The sequence below is a fragment of the Aulonocara stuartgranti genome (genome assembly GCF_965226115.1).
Source record: "Aulonocara stuartgranti genome assembly, chromosome: 18".
Lineage (NCBI taxonomy): Eukaryota > Metazoa > Chordata > Actinopteri > Cichliformes > Cichlidae > Aulonocara > Aulonocara stuartgranti.
This window is the reverse complement of record NC_138954.1, coordinates 4492234-4511937: the sequence shown is the minus strand read 5'-3', so window position 1 is coordinate 4511937 and position 19704 is coordinate 4492234. Positions and strand designations below refer to the sequence as shown.

At 40.9% G+C, this 19704-nt stretch overlaps 3 protein-coding genes across 4 annotated transcripts in view; all 3 read right to left on the bottom strand.

Moving 5' to 3' along the window:
• The window catches only part of LOC309694722 (uncharacterized protein), a 28863-nt gene extending 25076 nt beyond the window's left edge, over positions 1 to 3787 (bottom strand). The window contains 2 exon segments of the mRNA XM_082514931.1: positions 2123 to 2237; positions 3220 to 3787. The gene's annotated coding sequence lies outside the window, so the exon portion shown is untranslated.
• Positions 3788 to 6839: 3052 nt separating this feature from the next.
• Positions 6840 to 9179, bottom strand: LOC309694556 (uncharacterized protein). Its single transcript, XM_082514742.1, has 2 exons — positions 8899 to 9179; positions 6840 to 8196 (listed from the first exon to the last, which is right to left on the bottom strand). Exons 1-2 carry the CDS (start codon positions 9146 to 9148, stop codon positions 7352 to 7354), a joined length of 1095 nt encoding a protein of 364 aa, XP_082370868.1. The 5' UTR covers positions 9149 to 9179; the 3' UTR covers positions 6840 to 7351.
• A 1661-nt stretch (positions 9180 to 10840) lies between these two features.
• Positions 10841 to 15698, bottom strand: LOC309694503 (tripartite motif-containing protein 16-like). Of its 2 annotated transcripts, XM_082514646.1 has the most exons (3): positions 15138 to 15698; positions 14242 to 14327; positions 10841 to 13754 (listed from the first exon to the last, which is right to left on the bottom strand). In XM_082514646.1, exons 1-3 carry the CDS (start codon positions 15191 to 15193, stop codon positions 11944 to 11946), a joined length of 1953 nt encoding a protein of 650 aa, XP_082370772.1. In that variant the 5' UTR covers positions 15194 to 15698; the 3' UTR covers positions 10841 to 11943. The 2 variants fall into 2 exon arrangements, with proteins under 2 accessions (XP_082370772.1, XP_082370771.1); XM_082514645.1 differs by lacking the exon at positions 15138 to 15698 and having other exon boundaries at positions 14242 to 14771.
• Positions 15699 to 19704: the final 4006 nt, after the last annotated feature.

The window sequence follows — 19704 nt, the reverse complement described above, 5'->3', positions numbered from 1 at the left end:
CAATCATTTATTTCCATACAATTCAACAGTCAGAGCATTACAACGTCCGGACGGGAGAGATGCCTGCAGAGGTTCGACAGCATGTCTCAAAATGGTAGCAACTTTCACAGACTTTTATAGCTAGTCACAGCCCCCCTCTTTGTCATAAAAGCTGCATCTTCACATGTTTTTCTAATTCTTAGCGAGCCTGGCTCCTGACCTTGCCTCCCTGTCTTTCTGTGTGAAGCAGGAAGGGGGGTAAGGAATGTGGTTTTATCTCTTCTGCCCAGGCACCTAGTTGGTCTGTGCACAGATTTTTGCCAATTTGTTTTTAAGATTTTGGTTCATTCTTTCCACTTTTCCCTGAGATTGTGGATGGTAAACTGTACCATATCTATGTTGCAACCCCAACATACATTCCACCTCAGCGAGATCTCGATTTTTAAAGTGAGTGCCTCGTTACACGGGCTTTCTCCTCCTGAATTTCCTGCAACTTTTTCCCGAGTTTCCGCCTGCTCCAGAAAGAGGCCTCCTCTAACTGTGTACTAATCTCCTGCTCTTCTTCCTGGAGCTTCTGTGCTATTCCCAGAAGCAATTTTGCCAACGAACCTCTTGTTTCTCCTCTCACTCCTTCCTTATCACACAACTTTTTAACTTTCGCTGCCACAGCTGCAGCCTTTGATTTTTTTCTCACCCACGCTGCCAGGTCGCATGACCCTCAGCGCCCGCAACAACTCCTTCACCTGCTCATCAACAGTTTTCCACTCACCCTGCATCACTCCTTTTTCTATGTCAGATTTAAGACCCGACATATTCACACCACCACACACTTCTCACCCTCTCTCTCCTTTTTTTTTTTATAATACTTTTTAAATGTTTACACCACAGAGTAATACACCCAATTATGCCCGTCTATCTCTATGTGGCTCCAAATTCCCTCTTTATTCTAATTTCACACTCGTCAGGGGACAGGCACACAACAATTTCAACCACTGAAACGAGGAATTTTAACCTTTTTATTTCTTAACTAATCTAGACTCAACCTTTGTTCGCAAAATGTGTCTTTGCTCTAATGTCCTCCTAATCAAACACATCAACCGTCACTGTCACTGTGTTCACGCTTCACACTTCACACAAAAAACACACTCAGAGCGCGCCTCACTCACACTCAAAACAACACCTAGAGCGCGCTTTACACACAAGACAGCACCCAGAGCGCGCGTCGCAGCTTCGCACACACTCTCACTCAGAGCGCGCCTTCACACACACACACACAACACTTTTCCTCAGCGGGAATTTTACACAGAAACCTCTGAGCTCAACTATTAAATCTTCTTAAAGCACACTGCACCATAGACCAAAATACCCCTTTCTCTGCGCTTATGACCGCCACAACGGGGCAAAGTCGCATCATAAAAGTGATGCTTGCATCCCCGAAGTTATACCTGACATCATAAACCAGGTTTTGCTCTATGTACTTAAAATTTTACTTTGTATTATGACCGCAGCCCTTAAAACTCGACTGACGCCACAAACCACCGTCAAACCTCTATCCAATGTACTAAAACTAGCACCAACCACTACTGCACTTCACGGCCGCACCACCGGAACACGCCGTATCATAAACCAAACCTACGGACGTGTTTCGCTCTCGCGTTGCCAGCGTTCAACTGCACCGTGAAGCCAGCATCTGCTTTTCCTTAAATCAACTTCTATTTCATAGCCGGCAAAAGCCAGGACGTCACTGACACCATAAACAAAATAAACAAACCTCGACTTCAATGTACTGGACTAATGGCCGCGTCTTCAGAAGAAATTCTAACGTATTATTGCTACAGAAGCCAGTATTAGACAAAATTAAATGTGGAAGGTAAAGTGGCTGCAACTAGCTCAACGTAGTGTCTTATTAGTTTCTCGGTAGAAGCAGTTTACTGCAACTAGCTCAACGTAGTATGTTATTAGTTTCTCGGTAGAAGCAGTTTATTTAACACACTGGAATTCAGCCTCAACTTATGTTGTTAGTATCTTGCGCCAAAAACCAGACACCGACAAATTTACTGTGAAAATACATGTGACTCAGCGAACAGATTAATTTGGAAAGCCCAATATGCACATTTGGTATAATACAACAGGCTGTGCTTACCTTTTTGTTGTTAGACCGGTCTTCCGTTCGCCTCGCCCCACTTCCTCAGCACACCAAAGATCCGGGTCACACGGCACCAAGTTGTTGAAATCTCCCAATTCTTTGAATCTTTGGGCTGAAGGAAGGACAATACTCGGTGTATAAATGCTCAATCAACAATCATTTATTTCCATACAATTCAACAGTCAGAGCATTACAACGTCCGGACGGGAGAGATGCCTGCAGAGGTTCGACAGCATGTCTCAAAATGGTAGCAACTTTCACAGACTTTTATAGCTAGTCACAGCCCCCCTCTTTGTCATAAAAGCTGCATCTTCACATGTTTTTCTAATTCTTAGCGAGCCTGGCTCCTGACCTTGCCTCCCTGTCTTTCTGTGTGAAGCAGGAAGGGGGGTAAGGAATGTGGTTTTATCTCTTCTGCCCAGACACCTAGTCTCCCTCTTACAGCCTTCTTCACATGATTCAGCAATAAAACATCTCAAGAAAACAGTGTCAGACATTCACAGCTGATCAAGGATACAGAGTAATGCACACTTTGTCTAATGAACTACAAATGATTATGTTACTTTTATTCAAGAGTATAATAGAGACTAAACTACATACATAGCACACCATTAGAACTAAAGGATAATATATGGCCTACAGCTGTTAAGCTAATTTACTACATTGACTACTGGTCATAAAATGGCATATGTTTAACTACTAGTCTCAACAAGACTTTTCACCTCTCATCACCTCTCATCCGAGAAGCTTCTTCAGTTCTAAGATCAAATGGTGGGGAGTCCCAGATTTAAAACTAGTGGGAGTATCCCCCCACAGAGGGACAAAAGGACCCCCTGATGATCCTCTAATCGCCTGAGCCAAGGTATGAAAGCCAAGGTGGCTTGCCTGTTCCATTTGCCCATTAGTTTGAGATGGAAACCGGATGGTAAGCTGACTTGAGCCCCTAGTTCCTTGCAAAACTCTCTCCAAACCCAGAACGTGAACACATGCTGTGTAAGAATCTGGCTGGTGTTCAGAGCTGATGGGAGCTTAGGCAGAGCAATGAAATGCACAGCTTTGGAGAACCGATCGATGATGGTCAGAATAACTGTTACCTGAGGATGGTGGGAGACCAGTGATGAAGTCCAGTGCGATATGAGACCAGGGGCATCTAGGAACGGGCGAAGGAGGCCAGCAGGAGGTGAAACCTAAACTGGAAAAAACTAACACAACACAGAACTGAAACCTAAAATGGAGATGCAGGGAGACGACACAGAATGATGCAGGAAAAAACACAGATGAACCGGCGAGGAGCACACGAGGACACATAGTATAAATACACACAGGGGGAGACATGGAATGGCAAAGACACAGCTGATCCTAATTGACTACACGAGACAGGGGGAAATGTGAACAGAACACACTAACACAAGACATGGACCTTCACAATAAAACAGGAAATGCACAGAGACACGGTACAGACACTAAATAGAGGGGAACACAGAAACCAAACTCTAAGAACTAACTAAGGCTACGTTCACACTGCAGGCGAAAGCGCATTAAATCCGATTTTTTTGACCCTATGCGACCCTATATCCGATCATGCTATGACAGTGTGAACGGCACAAATCCAATATTTTCAAATCTGATCTGGGTCACTTTCACATGTGGTACTGAATACTGAATCTGAATATGCAAATTATGGGAAATTTACATCAAATTAAATGAGTAATGGCTGATTTGATGACCAAAATCAATGATGGTACTTAGAAACACATGACATTACACATTACATTTTCATGCAGTTAGAAGTTTGAACCTGCAGCTTTATTAAATGAACACCTGGTATCCAACAAGAGTTTAGTTTAAACTTTAGGAACAAAAAAGTAAGAATCAACAGAATTAAACAAAGAACCAACAGCACAGGAAAGTTTAATCTTCATGAAAAACACATGCAGTGACTTCAACGTCCACAATAACACAATGTGTTTGGGCTTATGTGTGTCAGTTTCCAGCTTTAATCTTATGTAACAAGACCTCTTTATAGGTCAATAGAGGAATGAAGTCATTGTTGAACTACAGCTTGTGTGTGTGTCACCTCCACAACCTACAACAATAAAATATGATCTTTGAGTAGTGATATGGGAGTAAAATATACCATACTGATGTGAATAGGAGGTCATCTTTTCCCTCGGCTGTTAGGGTACCTGGGTCGTTGACCCAGTGTTTTGTGTTTGTGGTTTTTTGAGTCTTGTTTAATCATTATTCTGTTCTCTGTGTATCTTATGTTTCCTAGTTATCAGAATCAGAATACTTTATTAATCCTTCAGGATTAATAAAGTATTCTGATTTACTTTATTAAATCAGAATTCAAGGGCTTACGCTCTTGAATTTATTCAGTATTTGTTGTTTAGGTTGTCTTGGTTAGTATTTGGTCCCGTTCATGTCTTTGTCTCGTGTCTTCTCTCGTCCCTTGCTCTCTGTCCTTTTTGCTCTGCTGCAAACAGAAGCAGAGAAAACTGGAGCTTCTGGTCTTGGCCAGATCTCTTTTGAAAAAGACATTTTAAAGTCAATGAGACTTTTTACCAGATAAATAAATAAAGAACATTGTAGCGACTTCCACAGTCGCTACAGGCCGGGGATGGAGCCTGCCTATTTGCCTGATGCGCTGTCAAAGTTACGCAATAATGCGAGAGATGGAATTGTTTGCTCGTTTAATTAAAGTGCTTTGAGAGTTTACAGAGTAGTATCATCGGCTCCTGATTCAAACTCTTACAACATCACAGGCTCTAATATAACGAAGCGAAACATGTAGTGCAGCGGTCAACAAAAACTACGGCTACCCAGCCCTCCTCTCTGTCAAAATCAAAACCCGTGAATGACAGAGTGACAACGCCCATTTATGTCACCGCTAGCACCCACGTGACTCCCATAACAACCAAACAAATAAAAACCCAGTGATCATCAAAATTCAATACATTCAATTATGGCTCCTACACACCAGCCCCTAATTATTAGTATCCCTTCTAATAATTACCCATAATTAACCAAGTAGGAGACATAAAACATGCAGAGAAAAGTCAAGCATTTACTGTATTTCAATATTACCCGCAGGAATCCTATAGGTAATCTTAAAGTCTATCTTTAAAGAAAAATGAGAGACTGTGTATCTTATGTTTCCTAGTTATCAGAATCAGAATACTTTATTAATCCTTCAGGATTAATAAAGTATTCTGATTTACTTTATTAAATCAGAATTCAAGGGCTTACGCTCTTGAATTTATTCAGTATTTGTTGTTTAGGTTGTCTTGGTTAGTATTTGGTCCCGTTCATGTCTTTGTCTCATGTCTTCTCTCGTCCCTTGCTCTCTGTCCTTTTTGCTCTGCTGCAAACAGAAAAAACTGGAGCTTCTGGTCTTGGCCAGATCATTTCAAAGTCAATGAGACTTTTTACCAGATAAATAAATAAAAAATATAAAAGTCTCCTACTTTATGATGGAAATGTTCTTTCTGGCTCAAAATGACATCATTTATCTGAATCTGTAGAAGAAGAAACAATCTCGGAAAGTCACTTTACTCTGTGTCTCACTGGATGTTCAAAGTTTTTAACAAAAGAGAAAAAGAGAAGCATTCTTTGATTTTAGTCTGTTAGCCCACAAGCTGAGTTTTTATCAGAGTCCTGCATGAGTCAGTGTTATTTCACTGACACCATCACAGTTTTACACACCTGTTCTGTGTGACTTTGTCTCAGGTTTGCGGTGATATCCAGCACTCTGAGCTGATGGCAGATCTGGTCAGTCCACAGTAGCTTCAACCACTAAATTATCTCTAACACATCACCAAACCAAAGTCTTCCTGCTAAGAGTACATCAAAGGTGAAAAGCGAGCCTAAAATGTCATCATTTCTGCTCTCCTCTTTCTTCTTCTTCTTCTTCTGGACCGCACACATCTGTCGCTGCCCTACTCAGGTCGATCTAATGAAAATCAGCCAGAAATAATAATCAGAAATCCAAATGTAGAATTTGTAGAACAAATGACTGACCAGTGATTAGTGTTTTACAGTGATTACGACAGACAGCCTGTTTCTGCCACTGCTGCCAAGCATTTGCTCTTTTCAGCTTGTTCAATTGTGGAGGTTTTTACATTCTTTACCTTACAATATAAAGCACCTTGAGGCAACTGTTGTTTTTTGGCACTATATATAAATATAAATGAATTGAACTGGTAGCAACTTTATGAATGAGAAAATGAAAACAAGTGTCAGTCAGCTGGTTCATGTCCAGCAGGTGGGGAGGAATCAGTGAGTCTGTTACTCCAGTTACTTACTCAGAGGTAAAGTTAAAGAAAACGAGTTTCCTTCATCGCACTAAACCTGCCCACTAAACATGACCCTGAATGAACCCATATGTAAAGGACTGTAGGTTTTAAGCAGGCTCAGGTAATGGCAACACAATAGATGAGGAAAGTGGGGGAACTCTGACGACATCTAGTGGACATCTTGAAGATGACGGGTCTGAACAGAGAGCAATGCAGGTCTGTGGAGAAGATTGCAGCACACTGTGAAATATGAACTATGAATAATATCTACATCTGTAATGATGTAATCAAAATAGGCTCCATGTAGTTTAAGTTCTGTTACTGTACTTATGAAGCAAACTGCACACACAGAGTTGGCAAACATTGAGTTTACTTGCATTTAGGCAAAATGATATAAACACTTATCATGAGCCAATATAGCACATTTAACTGCTTTTATTTAGCAGGGATTACACAATACACAAAATTAGTCACAAACATTTTTAATCAAATCTTGCAACATGTTGCTAAGAATAACCAGGACAACCAGGTCAAAGCCATACTGAAGTATAACCTTCATTAACATAAATCACAAAGAAAACATATTTAAATAAAAATTGTATACTTGTCTTGAACTTTTTTAAATCTTTAGTCCTGTGTATCAAAACTTATTTATTGGCTGATAAAAAGGAATCACATCATGGTTGTTACAAGGAACAAGTGATGAAAAACTCATTTTCATGTTTGTTTTCTTCTATACTGAAGAAGAAATACAAGTTTCTGTGGTAAATATTAAAAGAGCATCCATGTTCAATAAATATTTGTGTCACCTTTAAAGACCAATAAAAAAAATATCAAACTTAGAGAAACATAAAGTCAGGGCTGGAACAAACAACATAGAGTGCCCTTCACTGCTGTGGACAGGAAATGTACCGTGACTTGGAGCATGAGGTCATTTTCTACCTCGGGTGCTGCAGTGATTTGGTTTGTCACTCAGGTGGATCCTTAGATGAAAATTCAGTCCTGATTTCCAACTGAATCTTTCCCCACAGGAGCTACAAATATATGGTTTCTCACCTGTGTGGATCCTTCTGTGACTTTTCATAGTCGACAAGTCTCTAAACTCTTTCCTACAGACGTTGCAAGAATACGCTTTCTCACCGGTGTGGATTCTCAAATGAGTTTCTAGTCCTGATTTCTTACCAAATCTTTTCCCACAGGTGATGCAAAAATATGGCTTCTCGCCTGTGTGGATCCTTACGTGAGTTTCCAATCCTGATTTCCAAATGAATCTTTTCCCACAGGTGCTACAAGAATGTGGCTTCTCACTTGTGTGAACTCTCATGTGTCTCGTCAGGTTGGATTTACACTGAAAAGTTTTTCCACAAGTGTCACAGCTTACAGATTTTTTACTTGTATCAGTTTCACTCCGAGACTTATCTGTTCGGTTTTTGTGACGTCTCCTTTTCTTCAGCTCCGCATTTCTAGTTGATCCCGAGTCCACATGCTGGTTTTCTTCCTGTTCCTCAAGCTCTGGTTCAGGAAAGTTAAGAGCAAGGAGCTGGTCATCGTTTGGTTCTGATTCACTGAGGTCACTTTCCTCAAAACTAGAAGTCACCATAAAACTATTGATCTCCTGCTTCAGTACAATCTCCTCCAGCTCCTGACTGGTGCAGAGTTCCTCCTGTTCCTCTTTAATCTGTGGAGGATCTGGGTCCTCCTGGTCCAGACTTGAGTTCCTCTCCTGCTGATTGGCGACAAACTCCTCCTCCTTACAGGCAGTTTGCTGGTGGAGGTCTAAACGAACAATAAAAAAAATGTAATTATAGAAAAACACTTCTGAGAAGATAAAGTTTTAGTTAAAGTCTGTAATGAGGGCATGTTGCTCACATTTGCAGGTGAAATTAAAAGTGTGTAAAAATGAAGTTATTTGTGCACTCTGATGCAAATGAGAACTTGAGTTCTGACATTTTTCAGCAACATTAAGAGTAAAAAAAACCTTTCAAACAAAAAAGAACTCACTTATTACTGACTGACTGATGATCTATTTTGGAGTTGATCTCGAAACTGATCTACATCTTGATATTTTTCAAAATAATCTTCACTATTGGGGGTGGCTGTAGCTCAGGCGGTAGAGCAGATCATCTACTGATCGGTTCGATTCCCGGCTTCACCTAGTCTGCATTTCAAATATCCTTGGGCAAGATACTAACTCCAAGTTGCCTCAAGTTGCTCTTTGATCTGTGGAATGTGTGTCTGAATGTTGGTAGAAAGCACTAAGAAAAATGTGCTTGTGCAAATGGGAGTGAGTGGGTGAATGCACAAGTTTTGTAAAGCGCTTTGAGTGCTCAAGATTGAGTAGAAAAGCGCTATATAAGAACCAGTCCATTTAAAACTCCCTGTCATGTTTTCACGAATACACATTAAATAGATCTGACTGATACAAACTGTAGGTTTAATATTAATGTTAACACTTCAGAAAAGCGATTACAGTTTTACCGCTGGTCTGTAAATCTTTCTCAGGTTTCCAGATGTTATGCAGCTGTCTGAGCCGCTCTTCCCCGCTCCAGACGACGATGCCTTCATCCTCGTGTTTCACTACAAGCTGTTCTCCCTCTTGACTGATGCAGAGTTCCTCCTGTTCCTCTTTGATCTGTGGGGGATCTGTGTCCTCCTGGTCCAGATTGAAGTTCCTCTCCTGCTTCCAGACCTGCTGGCCAGCCAGATCTTCCTCCTCCTTACACTTCATGTTGATGTGGGACTTGAGGAACAAAGTAAAAAGAAAAAGATTAGACAGGTAAAGGTGCAGCCTCAGTCAGCAGGGCTGTACACTGTGAGCATGTTGCTCACATATGTGAGAGAGGTTTGTACAAATGTTTCAGAAGCACCATGTGACTCCCTCTCTTTGTTGGAAAGTCTTATTAATTCACTTTATAACTATTACTTTGAAGATAAATTTCTACCATCACAAAAATATTATGACCTCTTTAAAAACAAACAACGGCAACTACATGACTTAAATTCCATGTTTAGATGAAGGTAATGGTCAATGCCTTTTGACAGGGGAAAAACCTCCACACAGAAGAATCTTACTTGGCTGAATCATAAATTATTCACCATGATTAAAACTGCAGATGAGCAATAATCTGCATTTTATTTTAGCCAAAGAGGAATGTTTCTGTTTGTCTGTGATCTGACTTTTTCTGCTGGGTCCAAATTTCATTTTATCCTGTGTAAGTTTGTTTCTCTTCCTGTTAACTAGCAAAGTCAAAATCACCTTGATTCATTTAACTTTAATTCAATTATAAATGTAATCATTTTATTGAACAATTAATTTCATTTCAATGAAAAACAATTACTTAAAAGAAAGAGATTAAGTTGGAGAGAGACATGTGGCCATCTTTTAGTGAGTTAGACCCTGATTAAGGGGTATTTTTAAAAGTAAAGCCCATCTCTCAAAGTCCCTGCCGGCCTGCCTCCACCTCGGGAAGTCTGTGGGTGCAGACGGAGGTGAGGAGCACCACAGGCGGCAGAGAACTGTCTGTAGCCCCGGAGTGAGGCGTCGTGAACCGAAGCAGACAGCGAACTGTGGCACAGTGCAGAAAACCGAAGCTTTCCCTCCCTGTTTGGTTTTGATGTGTCTCATGAAAGTCTATTGTTAAAAGTTGACCTTTAAAAAAAACGGACGCACTTGTTTGATTAGCTGCTCTCTGATTTTAGCCTGTTAGCTTACAGACTGAGCTCAGATCGTTCCTGTGTTAGTTCATTGAGAACATCACAGTTTTACATACCTGCTGCGTGACTTCATCTCGGGTCTCCGGCTGATATACAGCAGTCTGAGCCAGTGGCGGATCTCATCATCCTGGACGACTGTTTTTAATGTTTTTAACCACGGAGATTTCTTCTGCATCATCAGTCTCTCATTGTTAAACTCTCCCAGAAACTGAAGACAGTTGTGCCATTTCCGCGCTTCTTCTTCTTCTATTGAGTAGACGGCAGACTACACATGTCCAAGGGTAATACTGTCCTCCTCAGGCCATTGGCATCAAGTCAAAGCCTTAAAGTCTGGTACTTTGCGCATGGTCATTTTTTACGAACAGCAGAATCACAAGACAAAGCGTGCCAATGTTTATACTTTTCACTGTGACTGCCAAATAGATGAAAAAGTAGATGTTAAAAAACAACTTATAGTTTTGTCATTGGGCTGGTAGAAAGCTATGAGTTTCTGTCCCTTTGTCTGACCTTAGAGACTTATTTTAAAAGGAAACATTACAATCCTTTAAAGCAAGTATTTTCACCTCTGTTCCCCCCTCTGTACTTAGCTTTTTTGTTGTCATGTCAGTAATTGTCCAGTTGATGGCTCCCTTGGATCACAAGCCTGTCTCATGAGTCCAAGTGAATATATTCTTAATAAACAGCTTTGAAGAATTTGTGACCAACTTTGTTTAATTCGGAACATCATCATCATGAGTCAAACTCACTCTTGGATCTACAAAATATTTAACAAAAACAAACATCACTGAATCATAAGGTATTTGCTCCAACTCTTAGTCCAGAAACACATGAGTGAACTAGATCAGCTGCTCCTCCAGTTCAGCTGTGGATTTATATCATTATTTATATTTGTAAAGTGGATATGCAGTTTTTCAGTACTAATATAAGCATTTTATATCATTGCTTTATTGACAGATGTTTGGTGTTCAAGGTCAGGCATCAGTTTGAAAAAAACAAACAAACACACTGAGTTGAACTTGAACTTCCTACTGACAAAAACTAAAATTGGTGCAAAAATAACCAGAAACATATAAGAAGCATCCTGGAGGTGCTGCAGACAAGATAGGACCAATAACATGTCAACAGGAAATCCTTTTTACTAATTTGTTTATTTCTTTTTAGATTTTTACTCTCCATTTTAAGCCATGATGTTTGCTGATACTGTGTTCCTACTGTTTGTTCTCATTAATAGTTCTGTTTTTAACATTCTGTGCTGAAGCTGGAGGAAATGTTTCTACAGTGTCAGATGATACAGCTCCAAACTAAATAAGTGACTAACTAACGATGCTTTAATACACTTTACTATAAATTATGATATAGTGCACTTTCTTAAAATTTCTTATTGCTCTGTAATTAATTGTTTTCTTTATAAATGTACAAATGAGAATAAAATCTGTGTGATAAAGGAAGGTCTGTAGACTTCTCTGTTAAGATCAGTGAAGAGAAACAACAACATACAAATACCTAAGAAAAATATTCAGTAAACATTTAGAAGATAGAGAAGTTTATGTTGTCATGTGGAGAAATTTTTCAAATAAAAATATCCATAAGCATTGATAGTCTCCATGGCTGAACAGACACAGGAAAGAGCTCCACCTATAAAACGTAAAAACATCAAGACAACATGTTGAAGATGTCGAGGTACTGCCCATAATGTTTGACTGACATCTGATTTATGTGCAGCACATAAATACCACAATAATGATGGAGAGAAACTAAAAGGGAACTAAAATACAGATTTAAACTTACAACAATATGAAAGACTTCAGTCTATTTCACTTTAATCAACTCAGCAGTGGCTCCATTTTGCCAAACCAACAGTCCAGCATAGAGCGGCTGAGTGAATGTGGTCTGGACTCTGTGGAGGAGAGTCATGGTTTCAGAGACGCTGTAGAAGGACAAAATACCTGCTCTGTGATCCAGGTACACTCCTACTCTGGAGGAACGAGGACCTGAGACACGAGTTTGGATGTTGTTGTACCAAAATGTAAAACTGTTGTTGTTACAATTTAATGACCAAGATTTGTCATTACGTCCAAATTCAGATTCATCTCCTTTTCTGCTGATATTCTTGTATGCGACTGCTACAATAACTCCTCCCCCTCTCCACTCCACCTCCCAGTAACAACGTCCAGTCAGACTCTCTCTACTCAGGACCTGAGACCATCCAGCGAATCTGTCTGGATGATCAGAATAAGACTGTTGTTGTTTCACTTTTACTTTTCTGTTCCCCTCTGATAATAACAGCCATGTGTTTGCTGTGTTTGGATCCAGTGTGATTTCACATGAATATTTTAAGAATCCAGCTCTGGTCTTTGGCTCTGGTGGATCTGACAGTAAAACATCCACTTCAGTGACTGTCAGTGAGATGTTTGTCCATTCCTCTCTCAGAATGTCCTGTAGTTTATCTCTGACCTCTGACACAGCTGCTGTCACATCCTCAAAGTAGCTCAGAGGACGGATATTGATGCTGGATGAGTCTGTAGACTCACTGAGTGCTGACAGTGAGGGGTAGTTGTGTAGAAACTGGATGTGATCCTCTGTGTGTGAGAGCTGCTTCAGCTCAGCATCTTTCCTCTTCAGCTCAGTGATCTCCTGCTCCAGCTTCTCCTGAAGCTCTTTGACTCGACTCACTTCAGTTTCCTGCTGGGATCTGATCTGCTGCTTCACATCAGAGCTTCTTTTCTGGATGAGATGGATCAGCTCAGTGAAGATCTTCTCACTGTGCTCCACTGTTTGATCAGCAGACTGATTGATGGCCTCCACCTCCTGTTGAAGCAGCTTCACATCTTTCTCTCTGTCCTGGATTCTCTGCTGGATGTTTTGTCGACTCACCTCCAGCTCTCTCTGCCTCTCAGTCCTTTCTGCTGCAGCTGAGACTGTGTCGTGGCCTTTATGTTCATCCACAGAGCAGAGATAACAGATACTCTGCTGATCAGTACGGCAGAACATCTTCATCACCTCATCATGACGAGAGCAGATGTTCTCCCGGAGCTTCTTGGAGGGCTCCACCAGCTTGTGTTTGTCAAATGCAGGACATTCATAATGAAGCTTAACATGTTTCTCACAGTAAGAGACCAAACACACCAGACAGGACTTCATTGCTTTGATTTTTCTTCCAGTGCAGACATCACAGGCCACATCTTCAGGTCCAGCATAGCAGTGATCAGCAGGAGCAGCTTGGAGTCCAGTCTTCTTCAGCTCCTCCACTAAAACTGCTAACATGGTGTTTTTCACCAGGACAGGCCTCGCTGTGAAAGTCTGTCTGCACTGAGGGCAGCTGTAGATTTTCTTATTTTCTTCTTCATCCCAGAAGCTTTCAATACACTTCATGCAGTAGCTGTGTCCACAGGGAAGAGTCACCGGATTCTTCAGTAGATCCAAACAGATCGAACAAGAGAAGGTTTCTCGATCTAGCTGAACTCCTTTCTGCGCCATTTCTCCTCTCAGTGTCAGTGACTGTGTAAGTTTCACTTCCTTATTATAGAAACTGGTCTGATCTGAACAACATGTGTTGCTGCTGTGAATGGGGCCTGCCAGCTCTAACACACGTTGGTTACACCCATCTTCATAATGTAGATCTAAAGGGGAGGGAACACAGAACGATATGGACAGACAGGAGGTGCTGAGCTAGAGAGCAGGAAGAAGAGGAAGGGTTTTCATGCTGCGATTCATTCCAGAAAGCAGGAAGAGGCTCTGTGTTTAATTGTTTTCTGTTCAAACCTTTAACTAAATAATATAAATGTCAATAACTGGATGCCTCTCTATTCTTTTTGTTAATCTGCTAAATGAATAGTTTGTTTCTTTTAACAATTCAAATAGCAGAAATGAACAGCTGACAGCTTGTCAGACTCAGACTGTAAACCATAGAGACAGTTTATATATACATTTAGTCAGGGCAGTGCAGAGATGTTTAAAGGGGCGGGTGCTCACAGTTAAAAAGGGCACATAGAAGCAGGCTGAAGAACAACAACCCACATTCATCAAGAATCTAATATGGAATCACATCACACTACATCACTGTCATCAGGTGGGCACAATGCAAAGCAAACGTAGCCCATTTTTTACCTGATGGGTACAATGTTGCTGTTTGGGGGGTTGCTTCTGCTCTTGCTGCTGATAGTGCTGGAGGGCAGGGCTGTGTTGATCTGAGACTGTAGAGATTAAACAGTCCACAGGAGAGAGGGTAGCTGATTAAACAAGTGTTATGAGATAATAATAAAACGCAAAGATTGGTCACGGCGCTTGGAACCATAAGGCAACAAAACTGGGAAATAAACTAAGCTCTGCCTGTGAATCACTCTTTGCCTCTCTTCTTCCTTCCATCTCCTCATCTCATCTATCACATTCCACTTGCTGTCCATCTGAGAACGAGGCACAGTTTGCTATTGAATTCATCTATTATTTAATTATACATTTTAACAACTCTTGCACCTAATCCATAATAAAGCAATGATAGAAAAATGTTATAGAACAAAAACTTTGTGTTTATTATGTCTGTGAAGGTTCTCAGTCATCCAGGTCATCGTAGTCAAATCAGCTTGCAAAGAAAAGCGTCTGGACTTGTTTAAGTTGCTTGAAGACTTTTCACCTCTCATCACCTCTCATCCGAGAAGCTTCTTCAGTTCTAAGATCAAATGGTGGGGAGTCCCAGATTTAAACCTAGTGGGAGTATCCCCCCCACAGAGGGACAAAAGGACCCCCTGATGATCCTCTAATCGCCTGAGCCAAGGTATGAAAGCCAAGGTGGCTTGCCTGTTCCATTTGCCCATTAGTTTGAGATGGAAACCGGATGGTAAGCTGACTTGAGCCCCTAGTTCCTTGCAAAACTCTCTCCAAACCCAGAACGTGAACACATGCTGTGTAAGAATCTGGCTGGTGTTCAGAGCTGATGGGAGCTTAGGCAGAGCAATGAAATGCACAGCTTTGGAGAACCGATCGATGATGGTCAGAATAACTGTTACCTGAGGATGGTGGGAGACCAGTGATGAAGTCCAGTGCGATATGAGACCAGGGGCATCTAGGAACGGGCGAAGGAGGCCAGCAGGAGGTGAAACCTAAACTGGAAAAAACTAACACAACACAGAACTGAAACCTAAAATGGAGATGCAGGGAGACGACACAGAATGATGCAGGAAAAAACACAGATGAACCGGCGAGGAGCACACGAGGACACATAGTATAAATACACACAGGGGGAGACATGGAATGGCAAAGACACAGCTGATCCTAATTGACTACACGAGACAGGGGAAATGTGAACAGAACACACTAACACAAGACATGGACCTTCACAATAAAACAGGAAATGCACAGAGACACGGTACAGACACTAAATAGAGGGGAACACAGAAACCAAACTCTAAGAACTAACTAAGGCTACATTCACACTGCAGGCGAAAGCGCATTAAATCCGATTTTTTTGACCCTATGCGACCCTATATCCGATCATGCTATGACAGTGTGAACGGCACAAATCCAATATTTTCAAATCTGATCTGGGTCACTTTCACATGTGGTACTGAATACTGAATCTGAATATGCAAATTATGGGAAATTTACATCAAATTAAATGAGTAATGGCTGATTTGATGACCAAAATCAATGATGGTACTTAGAAACACATGACATTACACATTACATTTTCATGCAGTTAGAAGTTTGAACCTGCAGCTTTATTAAATGAACACCTGGTATCCAACAAGAGTTTAGTTTAAACTTTAGGAACAAAAAAGTAAGAATCAACAGAATTAAACAAAGAACCAACAGCACAGGAAAGTTTAATCTTCATGAAAAACACATGCAGTGACTTCAACGTCCACAATAACACAATGTGTTTGGGCTTATGTGTGTCAGTTTCCAGCTTTAATCTTATGTAACAAGACCTCTTTATAGGTCAATAGAGGAATGAAGTCATTGTTGAACTACAGCTTGTGTGTGTGTCACCTCCACAACCTACAACAATAAAATATGATCTTTGAGTAGTGATATGGGAGTAAAATATACCATAGTGATGTGAATAGGAGGTCATCTTTTCCCTCGGCTGTTAGGGTACCTGGGTCGTTGACCCAGTGTTTTGTGTTTGTGGTTTTTTGAGTCTTGTTTAATCATTATTCTGTTCTCTGTGTATCTTATGTTTCCTAGTTATCAGAATCAGAATACTTTATTAATCCTTCAGGATTAATAAAGTATTCTGATTTACTTTATTAAATCAGAATTCAAGGGCTTACGCTCTTGAATTTATTCAGTATTTGTTGTTTAGGTTGTCTTGGTTAGTATTTGGTCCCGTTCATGTCTTTGTCTCGTGTCTTCTCTCGTCCCTTGCTCTCTGTCCTTTTTGCTCTGCTGCAAACAGAAGCAGAGAAAACTGGAGCTTCTGGTCTTGGCCAGATCTCTTTTGAAAAAGACATTTTAAAGTCAATGAGACTTTTTACCAGATAAATAAATAAAGAATATAAAAGTATTCTACTTTATGATGGAAATGTTCTTTCTGGCTCAAAATGACATCATTTATCTGAATCTGTAGAAGAAGAAACAATCTCGGAAAGTCACTTTACTCTGTGTCTCACTGGATGTTCAAAGTTTTTAACAAAAGAGAAAAAGAGAAGCATTCTTTGATTTTAGTCTGTTAGCCCACAAGCTGAGTTTTTATCAGAGTCCTGCATGAGTCAGTGTTATTTCACTGACACCATCACAGTTTTACACACCTGTTCTGTATGACTTTGTCTCAGGTTTGCGGTGATATCCAGCACTCTGAGCTGATGGCAGATCTGGTCAGTCCACAGTAGCTTCAACCACTAAATTATCTCTAACACATCACCAAACCAAAGTCTTCCTGCTAAGAGTACATCAAAGGTGAAAAGCGAGCCTAGAATGTCATCATTTCTGCTCTCCTCTTTCTTCTTCTTCTACTTCTGGACCGCACACATCATTTTTTTTTTTTTTTTGGCCTGTCCCATTTGGCTCCTTTGCCATCAGAATTGTTGTCTAAAGGCAAAGAAAGATGCCCAATGGATTTACTTTACCAAATTGACCATCCCAGCCTTGCCGTAATGGTCCATTTGATTCACCTTTTATTGTTTATTTTATTTTCACTTGCTGAATACGGGACAGACTTGACTGGGGGAAAGAAGGGGAGAAAGAAAGAGGGAAAGAGAAACAGCTGAGAAGGGGACGGGGGAGAAGGGCAAAAACCAAAAACCAACAGAATGGGCAGAGAAAAAAAATGCATATATCAATCACCTGGATCACCTGTTGAGAAAGAAAAAAGAGAACAAGCAGAAGAAAACAAGAGTAATAGAATAAACAACATCACAATGATTATGGGAATATGACAGTAAATACTAAATATTAAACATTATTGTGCAGCACATAAGATCAACAGAACACAGTGTGCTTTGAGGTAGGAGCCAAAAAGGGTGTAGTTTGTGGGTGTGATCACCCGTGTGTACACCTGTGAGCATGGACGCGCTTGTTTTTAAAAGGTTCCTTCATGTAATGATCTGCTAGAGGGTGTGGGGGGGCCACAGCCCCGTCCTCCAGGGCATGAAGCAGGTATGGAGGAGATCAAAACTCCAGACATCCAGAGGCCCCCAGAACACAAGAGACCAAGGAAGACCAACAGAGGGGCAGCCGCGCCACTGTCCCAGTAAGAGCTGAGGAGAGTCCCAGATGAGGGTTCACTCAGCAGCCGCGGAGCAGGGGGAGTTGCAGTGACGCGCCCGTGAGCTCCGCCGGCAGCCAGCTGTGCCTGAGTGACCGAGCCCCAGGCCGAGAGGTCGGGGGCACCCCACCTCCGAAGTGGCCCGAGCGAGCCCCAGGCTCCAGGTCCCGATAAGCGGCCGCCAAGGAGTGAGCCGGCGTGTACCTGGACGCCCATCCCCGGACACAAAGAACCACCAACGCACCGATGTCTGAGGGAGTCCGCCACTGGCAAGGGAAGTGGTGGTGGTGGTGATAAAAAATAGACAGCTCTGTCTCTCTTTATTCTGACATTTAACTAATTCAAAAGATATTTCAATATTTATCTAAAACAAAAGTTTACTCTAAATTGATGTTGTACAGTAAAAATGTTTTATGTTTTCTCCCTAAAGTGTATGTAAATATCTGGTTACAAATGTGAATATCCTGCTGTGTACTCAAATCCCTCTTGTTTTGCATAGAAATATACTGAACAACATACAAAGCATAATATATAAAATAACATTTACCTGAGTTTTTTCTTTGAAAGAAGCCTCTAATGTCCATTCTTATATTTCAGTACATAACTGAAACCGATTTAGTCGGGGAGGGTAAGAACTGAAAATATGAAATAAACACACGTAAGCTAAGATTCTCTAAAAAATAGCATTTGTTCGGCTTTTCATTTCGCCATTTGTTGATTCACTTGAAGAGCAAGTAACGTAATATTGGTCAAGTGATCAGTTTGATATCAATCTTTCGTGATGCACCGTCATATTTACATTATTTGTACGGTACGAATGATTTGCTTTGGTACCTGCTCAAACTTAAGCTCTCCTTAGTATGGCTGGCTCCGTTTCTCCAACAGTGCACTCACAGGCAGCAGCTGCCCCGCCCCCTCGCTCAGTCGCTTAGTGCCTGAGCTCGGATCATACCAATATCAGGGGGGATTCACGCACAGTCGTAAATTCCCACAGTGTGCACTATGTGCTTCGAATATTGTGTGTACTTTTTGTTTTATACAGTTGTCAGCCAGGCATCTAACTATGAAAAAATTACACTCCAAAAGACCCCGGGCTTCTGACAAAACAACCCGGGCTTAAGCCCAGTAAGCCTCCCCCACGCTCCGCCCCTGCTTGAACATCCGATGACCTGTATAGTGCACTCTATGTAATATTTTGTATTGAATTAATTGAAGACTGGGATTTCTGATTAGATGAAAGGTTTGTAAGCAAGTCTGAGACCAGAAGTTTTGGTCTAAGTTAGCTGATAAATCCGCTTCCCATTTTGCAATAGGAAGTGATACTGATTCATCTGTTTTAGAAAGCATTCTGTATATTTTGGAAAGTAATTTGGGGGTTTTAAGAGTAAGAAATTGAACCACACTTGGTGGTGTTTGTAGTTCAACTTGACCCGGTTTAAATTTCTTTTTTACTATGGATTTAATTTGTTGATATTCTAAAAATCTTTTCTTGTTGATCCCATATTGTGTAACTAGTCCGTCAAATGAAATAAATTCTGTTCCTTCTAGTATATGTTCTAAATATTTGATTCCTTTACCACTCCAATCTGAAAAGTTTATCATATTATTGTTTTGTAATATGTCAGGGTTGTTCCAGATAGGTGTACGTTTGCATGGGATTAATGAAGACTCCGTGAATTTTAGAAACTCCCACCATGCTGTCAGAGAAGAGCTGATGTTGACGCTTTTAAAGCATTCATGTCGTTGGATGTTTGAGCTGATAAATGGTAGATCTGAAATCTCTAGGTTATTGCAAAGTGCTTGTTCTACATCTAGCCAAGGTTCATCTAAGACGGTATGTTTTAGCCATCCTGAGATAAACTGAAGCC

What these genes read in the sequence shown, in the direction of transcription:
- LOC309694556 (XM_082514742.1), bottom strand. Translation starts at nt 9,148, where the DNA reads ATGAAGTGTAAGGAGGAGGAAGATCTGGCTGGCCAGCAGGTCTGGAAG. An exon ending in GAAAGATTTACAGACCAGCG is followed by an intron (nt 8,197 to 8,898) that starts GTAAAACTGTAA and finishes TTGTTCGTTTAG; the next exon opens with ACCTCCACCAGCAAACTGCC.
- LOC309694503 (XM_082514645.1), bottom strand. Translation starts at nt 14,428, where the DNA reads ATGGTTCCAAGCGCCGTGACCAATCTTTGCGTTTTATTATTATCTCAT. An exon ending in AGCAACATTGTACCCATCAG is followed by an intron (nt 13,755 to 14,241) that starts GTAAAAAATGGG and finishes CCTCCCCTTTAG; the next exon opens with ATCTACATTATGAAGATGGG.